At 43.9% G+C, this 10,506-nt stretch overlaps 1 protein-coding gene across 1 annotated transcript; it reads right to left on the reverse strand.

Annotated features, from left to right (window-relative positions):
• Window positions 1-589: 589 nt before the first annotated feature.
• TAPBPL (TAP binding protein like) lies at window positions 590-6,920 on the reverse strand. The gene is made up of 7 exons (XM_026054281.1): window positions 6,872-6,920; window positions 6,262-6,516; window positions 5,464-5,736; window positions 4,686-5,027; window positions 4,178-4,501; window positions 3,604-3,696; window positions 590-2,593 (listed from the first exon to the last, which is right to left on the reverse strand). Exons 1-7 carry the CDS (start codon window positions 6,918-6,920, stop codon window positions 2,574-2,576), a joined length of 1,356 nt encoding a protein of 451 aa, XP_025910066.1. The 3' UTR covers window positions 590-2,573.
• Between the last annotated feature and the right edge of the window lie 3,586 nt (window positions 6,921-10,506).

Below are 10,506 nucleotides of genomic sequence, written 5' to 3' on the forward strand. Positions count from 1 at the left end.
AAGCTGCAGATTTTAATTCTTGCTAGGAGTTCTTTACAGGCTATGATGCCATTAGTACTTTGTATCTTCTGTGATGTAATTAAGAGGTGCTAGATTAGTAAAACTGGAGTAATGTCTCCAACTTTCCATAACGTGTTCTCCTCGACTCCTAATTGGTCCTGTCATTTAGCTTTGGACCACCTCCAAGTTTTAAACATGTTCCTTCCACGAGTCCATGAGTAGCCTCATTGATTCCTGCTCCAGGGCAGCAAGCTCTGGAGCAAGGGGAAGAGTATTCAGTTCAAGAGCTGGAGCTTAATCTTCCTCTCAACATCTAGACCCTTTGTGAGCTCTCTTTTCTGAGTGCCAGGTCTTAGGCTACATTTCTCTAGGGTGAGGGTCCTATTTTCCTTTCTTCACAACATTAAGCCTGCTTCTTCATCACCCACAGAGCCTTGCATAAGGCTTGTCTCCACAGAGTTGCATGGGAAATGCACAAACAGAAAATAACTATTCAACACTAAAAATATTAATTTATTGATAGGACACCAAAAATGAAGAGAAAATGATACAAGCAAAAAACTGCTTCTGCCAGCACTTACAATCTACCAGTAGTTACTGCTRTATATATATTTTCAGGTCAGATGATTAATAATATTTTATGGGTCAATGCTGTTGAGCAAGCATGGTAAGAGTAGCACCCTGGGAGATTCCATGGACATTACTGAGCATTCTTACTTTGTTTGAATATGCTTAACTAAACATTTGGCCTACAGTGATCTGAACAAGTCTCTCAGCCCTAGCTACTGATCTTCTTGCCATTTGGAAATTGTGTCAAAAGTTACTTTTATAGTTATGTTTCCTGATGGGAACAAAATCAGGAATTCAATGACACTGGGCTCCCTGTCAGAGAAGCATTCACCTTCGGAAGCGACTGATATTTCTTTTTGGACAATTATTTTTGAATTTTTTTGAGTTAGCAAGTAATTAATCTATATAACACAAATCATGATGTTTGYATGTGCAGACATTTTTTCCTTTAGAACATCATGCTTATTTGCAAATGTCTTGGTTTTTAAATCTGCAGCCAGTATTTTTATCAYCAAATGAATTATTTTGTAAAAGAATACATTAGGCATCTTTGTCACACCTTTTAAAAAGTAAAACCACATATTAAACCACCATATTAAATTATTAATTTCATTTTCCTTTTGAAGTCTTTGTAGCTGCCTTGCATTAGCTTCACACTCTCTTGCCTATGACTATTATTATGGAACCATCTAAGTCGTCTCTGTCATTTTGCTTACTCTCTGTGAACACTAACACAGCTTTAACACTATTTCACTATCTTGGGATTCCTCTCATATTCCAGGGTTCATAATGATCTTATTATAATAGACATAACAACTCCTCAGCCCAAAGTTTTATGATGCTGAGGCACTAATCATCTTTGCCTATTGATCTGAAAATACTTTAGCTTAGCAGCTACTGTTAGAAACCCTCCTTAGTTTCTAAGTAGATTAGAAAACTGTTCATCATCCTCACATAATATGAATACAAAATTCTTCTTCTTTATGTATACAAAAAATCTCCATCAGAAATTTTCTCTATCACAGTTTTACCTACAGCCATCTGATAAGGGTCTAGGCTATTGCTGGAATTCCTTGGTTCCCAACATATTTTGAAAAATTTCCAAGTGCCCTTAGTGCTTACAGCAATCCACATTTTCCAGATATTTTGAATACTCCTTATCAACTTGAATGCTTCATTACTTCTCATTTATGTTGTGTGCCATATAGCTTCTTTCCATCTATACCTTACTTCTACTTTTCTTCTTCTCTTTTGTTTTTATGTAATATTTTTAAGTACTATCCTCAAATACCTTCACATTTTGTTAGGCAGATAATGATTATCTTCTGCCTATTTCAGAGCTGTAGAACCACAGGTCTTCTCATAAACTTCTATTAGTGAAACTTCTGTTGTGGAATTTTGTTGTAACTTTTGGTTACAGTATTTTCATCRTATTTTTTGATTGCTTTACTTCCAGTTTAACCTGTAATTTCCTAACTTCAAGGATTTACCATTTTGAAGTATCAATTCTGCATACATATTTACCCATTCCTACAGACAATTGAGACAAATACATACACACAATATCTTCCTTAAAAACATGTCTTTGAGGCATTAATCAAACATATACACAGCTACAGTCGCACATCTACATACAATTTGCACATATATATTCTGAACGCCTATTTACAAAATGTTTATGTAATCATGTATCATCATACAATTGCTCAACTATATACAATTTACCTTTCCTTGAAACAAGAGTAGAGGCATTTCTAGAAACATATACACATTACATCCAATGTTACATCCCAGGAATCAGCTGGGGTTATCTGTTGCTCTCCCATGATGAAGACATGTTTTTCTGTGACTCCATGTCCTCTGGGTCACTCAGTTCTTCCACGAAGAGCAGCCCTGCCCATACTGACCAATAGCTCTGCTAATCTTTGAGCAGAGCAGAATTTATCAGAAGGGAAACAAATAAATGTAAGCAAAAACTTCCTCTACTCTGAAGCCCTTAGAAGTTACTCAGACTTTGGGTTAACTGGAAAGAAAAAAAAGAAAGAAAGAAAAAAGAGTAAAATTTAGGTAGTAGTGCAAAATACCACCCCGCCTTTTACCAGAAATGAATGGGGAAAAGCAGTGCAGCTTTGTAAAGAAGCTCTCTAAGGAGATAAGGACTACTAGCTATGGGATATATTCCATCTATTGCCTTTCCAGCTGCTTCCTATAAAAGCAGAATAAAAGCAGAGACAAACTAGCCCCCTGAGACACCCCACTCCTCAGCTGAGCCTGTTCACTGTTTTGTAGCTGTCAGGAGGCAGAGGCAGAGATCAATTTCTCCTTGTCCTCCTCTGCTCTCATTCCAGGCCTTGTAGTCATTGGCATATTCCCTGAGCCAATTTAACTCTCTGAAACACCACAGAACTTACTAGATTTTTGATGGCTTTATTTTTTGCCATTTGTGATGAGCTGAAGTGGCTTATGGCATTTGCCAAGTGTTTCAGACAGCAAAGGTAAATAGGGAGAGCACACTGATGGGGATGAAGGGAGGAGAGGAAGAAGGGAGCCAGACCCGCTCCGCTCCCCCCGATCCCGTCTCCTCTACCAACCCTGTCAACCATGCTGAGCTGATAATTCAGGTCACCACATCCTGTGATGAATGACAGTCATTTGTGAGAGGGTTTCCAGCCTATGCACTTCCCATGTTTCCCTCTAGGGCATAGTACTGAAAATAGGACAAGAGGAAATGTCCTGAAGTTGCGACTGGGGAGGTTCAGGTTAGATACTAGGAAAGATTTCTACATGGAAAGAATGGTGAAGCATTGGAACAGGCTGCCCAAGGAAGTGGTGGAGTCACCGTCCCTGGCAGCATTTGAGGAACATGTAGATGGGGCACGCAGGGACATSGTTTAGCAGGCATGGTGTTGAAGGGCTTACAGTTGGACTCAATGATGTGAAGGACTTTCCCAACCATAATGATTCCATGATTCCAACATGTCCCTTGTTCCTTCTCTCAGACTAGAGAAGTGGCTCCATGTTACAGATTCCTACCTGTCTTTTTCCTCCTGAGTGCCATGAATAGGACAATGATGAAAATGACAGTAGCAATGAGGCCTCCCACCAGTCCTTCTGACCTTGTTTTTTCTGTTGAGGAAGAGGAAGGTTGTTGATGTTATGCTTGACTGAGCAAGTGGATAGCAAGCAAATTGTCACAGTTAAACCAGCTCCTGCTGGAACTGACCGTGCACATGGGACATGAAATTTGAGCTATGGCCATTCAGACACAGGGCCAGTTATACTGGCTAGACTGACGTGTTGTAACATTTAACTGCAGTTAACTTGATTGCTTGTTCCTGCTGAGTCAGGAGGAGATGTAAGCACAATTTTCCATTAGTAAAGAGACTGAGGACTGCAACAGCATATCAGGCCCCAGGGAGACTTTTTTTTTTTTTTTTTTTTTTTTTTTTTTTTTTTTTTTTTTTAAATGCTGCTGGGACTATAGTTCCAAAGCAAATGCAGCCTCCAGTTGAACATCAAGTTCAGCTGGGTGCCTATGTCCTTGAGGAGGTCCAGAGGTCTTGATCCCTGCTGTGGTTAGATGAGGTAGCAGGAGGTGAGGGCTTACCTGTGGCCTTCAGGTAGGCACTAACAGAGATGGGTTCCTCCAGGGCCACATGTGAAACACGGCAGCTGTAGGTGGCTGGTGCCTGCACTGTGGCTGAGCTGATGCTCAGGTAGGAAGAGATACTGTAGGTGCCGTCATGGTTTTGCAGGTGGCTAGAGAAACGTGTGCTTGAAAGAGTGATTTCTGCTTCATCTTCAGCAGACTTCTGGATCCAGCTCACAGAGACATCCAGAGGGTAATAGCCATCGATACTGCAAGTCAGAGTAGCAGTCACATCTCTCTCGAATGACACTTGTACTGGAATCACACGGACTCGTGGGGGCTCTGATAGGAGATAAACAGGAAATTAATTTAGTCAGAAACTATTGGCAGGGTATAAAAGTCTCTTTCCACAGGGAGGAAAGATGTGCTGCCCCAATGGATGTTGGAGGCAGTAGGATAAGGGTGCAGTATAATGTCAGCCCCTTGGGGACCTGGACTCCTGCTGCCCCCAGGCTGCCTTCCTCACCGGCCACCTGCAGCTGGATGAGGTGCTGGATCTGGTGCTGTGGGGTGGACACCAAACAGATGTATGTGCCCTCGTCTCCCACGCTCACTCCTTGCAGATTAAGGGATGCATCTCCACTCCTCAGCAACTGTGGCAAATCCACGTGGACTTTTGGATGCACTCTTTCACCTTTTCTTCCTGCCTGGTACTGAAACAGTCTTCGCCCGCTGCCTTGGTGCTGCCTCCTCCACTCCAGGAAGGAGAGTGGGGAGCTGGGAGGCAAGGCAAAGTGGCAGTCAAGGGTGACTATGCTGCCAAGGTGGGTCTGCAGGGAAGTGTTGCGTGACGATGACTGAAATTCAACTAGAAAGAAAGATATAGGCAAACAGGTTGTAAAACAGATATGGTTTTAGAGAGAGTACTACCTCACAGTGAACTCCATACCCAGAGGAGGTGTGCCCCAAGGCCAYATAGCCTGAAGAGTGATAGGAAGCTATCCTAGTGGGGTTAACAGGGCAGARAAACATCTGGAGAGCAAGTACATGGCATGGTCTTGAAGGACAAAGTGCTTTCTGCCCTCAGGGGATGCCCAAAGTATGTGAACCCCTGGAAGCARGCATGATGGGGGCAAGATTGTCCCTGAGAAAGTGCCTTCACAGAGGAACATGTACAACAGAGCCCGCCCTTCCCTATGTGAAACCTCCCAGCAACTCTAGAGCCCTGGTGAGAGGGCAGGGAATAGGGCTCTTGGAGGAGGCAGACTTTCTTCCCCTTGTGTCCATCAGAGGCATTTGGTCACCTGTGGCCAGCACTGTCCCCTTCTCGCTCAAAGGGATCTTCAGCTTTGGGTGCAACTTTGCATCTGGGTCCTCCGCCTCCTCGCCGCTGCAGTGGGGGCCTCTGAGCACCAGGACAATACTGATGCCGCTGGCCAGTTGCAGAGACCCCATGAACCAGCAGGGCCCCTTGCCATGCTGCTGGGAGTTGTATGGGGAGATCTCACAGTTCACCTCCTCCCCATTGCAGTCGGCATGCAGCAGGGACTCTGCATGTGGGACGGATACCAGTGGGGCTGTGAACACAGAGGGAGAGATGTAACCATCTGACCAAAATGAGGAAAGCAAATGCAAGCTGATGAGACATACTTGGAGAGGCACCATGTGCCGCAAGTGTCAGTCAGAGCACTCCATTGTAATGAGCTAGGCTTATCAAAGGCTTGGAAACTTTATTTATTCATTGCTTGTACTCACTTATTGCTATGCTTCTGCTAGCAAAAAGCATCCTCTCTTTCTTCAGACAAAAGGATGGGAATGCTTTCTAAGGSTGCAATAGTACTGTAAGTGGCATCATTCTTGGGACATCTCTTATGAASTATTCCCAGGAGATAGGCAATCCCAAATCACCCCAACAGGAGGAGGGAGGTATCTCAACACAAGTTTTCTTATGTCTTCCAAGAATTCCTTAAGGATTATCTAGTTCAAGAACTGTAAAATTTTTCTGCCACTCAAAACTCAATTTTCTGAACTCAGTTAAAGGGAAAGCCTGTAAATGGTCAAAACCCATGAGGCATCTCTCTTACCTCAGCTATCCAGCTCACCTGAGACTTCAAAAACAATGCGAGAAGAGGAAGCAGCTTTTTTGTGCGGCGCTTTGTAATCAATCGCATCCCCCAGGCTCCCATCATCTCTGACAATGATGTCCCTCAGCACAAGGGTAGCAGGGTCCTTGGAGAATGAGCCACCAAAGGCACCTAGACCAGGGGCACCCTTCCGACCTTCCCCCACGTAGGTGCAGTCCAGGACTATATCCACCGTTCGCAATGRAGGTGCTGCTGTGGGATCTTTTGCTGGCCCTTTAAGGAAGGGAATGAAGCAGTTTCAAGGCCTTTACACTCACAAATCCCGCTGCATGCTTTTACCCTTTCGCTAGGAGGGACAGTAGGGAAAAACAAACAGGAAGCCATGGGCTAGTCGCTACTTTAGGGTTCCTCTTTCTACCGCGGCCAAAGCAGCCCCGCCATTTCTCTAGCATTGTACTCTGTGGGAAGCAGCTATTCACGAGCTTTTAGTTGGAGGCCTCAGTTGAAGGGGTGGGGATAAGGGAGTGTAAGCTGAGGTCAGCCTGCTCCCACTGCTGTCCATGTGCGCTCCATCTGCCCRCACGCTCCGTCTGCCCAGTAGGTCCCACTGCCGCACACTTTAACTCACCTGCCTCCAGACCCAGCAGGCCACAGAGGAAGAGGAGCTCCTGAATCATGCTGCCCTGGGGAGAGGGGTTTCCAAAAGGCCTCCAAGCCCAGAAGACTTTACAGGAATAAAGCCAGTCTCAGACCTCTTTTGATTTCACTTTCACTCTCACAACGTGACAGCAGAGACACATTAACTCCTTTTTTGCCAAATATCTGAGTCTGAGGGCTTAATGGTCAGGTCTTGAGGAAGCAGAAAAGTGGGGCTTTTGACTGGGATCAAGGGGCATTCGCAGACCTGCATGTATTTTATTTTTTCACTGTCTGAGTCTGTGTTAAGGCAGCCTCTTCCTGGTGCCCTGTKACGTGCTGTCTCTTCCCTTCTGTGCACACCAAGCCCCGCATGAAGCCAATAACCTCTCTGCACATGTGGCTTTTAGAAGACTTACCCTTCCTGAGAGACTTTGGGGTAGAAGTTGGTTGGTTGGTTGCTTTGGCTTTGTTGATCCTTAAAAGGAAACACTTGAGAGGTGGTTTGCTCTGAGGCACTATGACACAGCACTGAGAGCCTGGCAGCTTGCCATGCCAGAGCCAGAAACCAGGAGAGCCTGCGCTTAGAGCAAAAAAGATATCATGGAGAGAAAGCAAGCTGCTGCACAGGCATAAGATAGCTCTGATGGTATTTTAAAGACTTTTTTTTTCCTGCCTCCTTGAGATACAGTAGGAGAAAATGGCTGCTTTTCTTCCTCTGCTGGTCTGTTCTTCTCTTCATGGTCTTGCTAGCCCTGGCAGTGACACAGCTTACCCTTGCCGTGGGCTGCTGTACTCATGTACACGTCCAAGCAAGTCTTGAGGCAGGTTTACTCCTTGCATCCCAATGCCATCTACATGTAGAGCTTTATTCCTACTTGGAATAGAGCCCGAGTCCAATTAATTCTTCCTGCTCCTCAAGGCTCCACTGGAATTGCCTTTAGGATCCCTGCTATTTTTATGTGCGCTCCGTGTCTGGCTCTGGGAGCAGGCTGCCTGCTCGGGTAGAGCTGCGACAGGCTGCGGGAAGAGCCCATCACGAAGGGCTGCCCCGTGAGCCGGGGCGGCGCTCCGGGGCTGCCGGTGCTGCTCGAGGCAGAGCGTGGCTGCTCTGCGGCTCGCGCACGCGCGCAAAGGCAGCTGCTCTCCCTGCCGAGACAAGGCTCCGTTCCCTAATTTATTTCTCCAGCTGCTCTCAAGGGGCCAGAACGACACTTTGCGCCTACAGGAGCCGATCAGGCCGTTTTTTTATGCAGAAGTTGGAGGAAGTCTGTAGCCAGTGCTGAATGAATTGTGGCTTACTGCTTTCAGAGAGGTTCAAACAGTCATAATCTTAGCATTGGTCTTTCAGAAGCAATAAACTGCTCGACTATTCTTTATAATCAAATCCTTCTAGATGTTTGGCAGAGTTGAGTCTTCCTGTTGTTCTCTAGAGCTGCAGTCCTTTGCCAGATGGATCAGCCAGCCTAAAGGCCCTGGTAAAAACCTTTGCAGCACACTAAGCTAGCTTGTAAATGCAATTTTTCTGTCTAGGTATGCAGTCCAAGATGTCCATTTAATGCTGCTGCTGCAACTACTGGGAAAGAGCTGTGTCGTAGGTGTTTCTGGTTTTGTACGCAGGGAGCTGAAAGACATTAAAATAAGCACCCAGTAGTAAATGAAGTGGGGAAGACTAGACAGCAAGGAGAGAGAAATTACTGGTTGCGAAGCATCAGGCCAATAGCAACAGCTAAAGGACTATCTAGTTCAGGTGAGGGAGGTGGAGGAGGTCAGGGAGTACAGATGACTATATACTATAGGGTATCTCAGGTTGAAGTCAGCTGCGAATGACTCAAGATTGTCATTGGACATAGAAGGAAWGCTCTAACAAATCCCACAAGGAATTATGCTACAGTGAGAAACTAGCTTCACATGTATGAACTGGAGAGTAAACTCCGATCATCATAATTGGGCTTGGACCTATGTTTTTCATTATAACAGATAATAAATTCCTGCACAAAATAGTCATTGAAACAACAAAAGATTACTTAGTTGTAAATAGCAATTAAGTCTCAGAGCAGCTGCTCATCAAAAATAAATTTGGACTGTATGATCATAGTTCATTTCCATATAAATTAAGCAAGAACCTAAGCAAAAGCAGGTCTGTACATGAAGGGTTTTTTTCAAAAGCGAAAACATCAAGGATTTAGAAGAACTCATCAGCTTAGTCTATAGAGGTCAAAATCCTGAATGTGGAAGAAACCCAGAATTGCTGTGAGAGATGCACAGCAGTTTTGGAACTTGTATCCCAGGTAAAGWAGCAAACTTTCTTCTGTAATTACCTAGATGCTCGGCCAGAGCCGCCATGTTATGTGAATGGTGAATAATAAGAAGGAGACAGACTTGCCAAGAAAAGTGCTTACATGTTTGCAGAAATAATGTGACATGTCAACCTGCAAAAGAACCTTCCAAACATAGAGAAAGTTTTTCAGCAATATAAATAAATAACTGAATCAGGAAGGATAAGGTAATTATGCAGAGAGGAAAAAAAATATAACGGATATATAGTTCTACATTCAGGAAAATCAAACTGAAGAATCAAACTGAAAACTATTTAAGTCAAGTATTTCATTGGATTTTTTTTTTTAGCCATAATACTTTTTATTCTTAAGAAAACAACAAGGAGTTACAGACCTTTACAAAATAACATTGTTCACATAAACTTTATCTTGTCAGTGTTCACTCAATTTTGGGAGTTGGGGGCCTGGCAAGTACTTTCTTCCTCCACTCTGAACTTACTGTATTTGTTGCTACGTGGCCTACCCTTTTGTCCCATAAGAAATATCCTCCTTCGCATGTTACTGTATAACACTGAATGGGAATTCCTAGCCAATTCCTCAGAGAAGCATTTTCTAGAAATCATTTGTGGGTAGCGAACGATGRATATGCAGGAACATCAGAACTGTGACTTTTCATGGTTTACCATGGCCTCTCAGCTCCAATCTTTCAACAACATGCTAGTTTAGCCCAGAACAGAAGTCACACTACAGAACAAGAGTCACGATAAAGCTTGTAATTCAGAACAGAGTGCAATTTACTGAGTTCACTAGGCTCATGCAATTTTACTTTGTCGGTAGAAGCCAAAATGAATAAAGATAATTTCTCCATCCCATTTCTTATGCTTTCCATATACTCTACTGAATGTGTCTCTGCTCTACTTTCCCATCCTTTTTGTTTATGTTGAATTGAATTATTTCCTTAGAACACATTTCCAGTCCCATCACCTCTTCCACATCCCATTTCTCTTCATGCATGTGTATTTTTACCTTTTTCCACTTGCCTCTCGCCATGTCACTTTTACTCTGCCAGGTCTGCTGTGTCCAAACCACTTACTTTCCTGTTTCCGATTTTCCTACTCCGTTGCCCTGAGCTTTTTTTTTTGCCCTGCTCAGACCTCTCTGAAGTCCATGAAGCTGTCATTATGGTTCCTAATTCTTCCAACAACAAGAAATTTATCAGTCTCCAGCATGTGCAGAATATTGTTTTTGCCCTTCACAAGACATGTGAGCAGCATTAATGGGATACAAGCCATGAAGGTCGAAAGCATGAGGTGTAAACAGAGAACAACCTCTGTGATTTGCTGGGTCA

This window comes from Nothoprocta perdicaria, unplaced genomic scaffold, assembly GCF_003342845.1.
Source record: "Nothoprocta perdicaria isolate Ctin4 unplaced genomic scaffold, notPer1 scaffold_120, whole genome shotgun sequence".
Taxonomy (NCBI): Eukaryota; Metazoa; Chordata; class Aves; order Tinamiformes; family Tinamidae; genus Nothoprocta; species Nothoprocta perdicaria.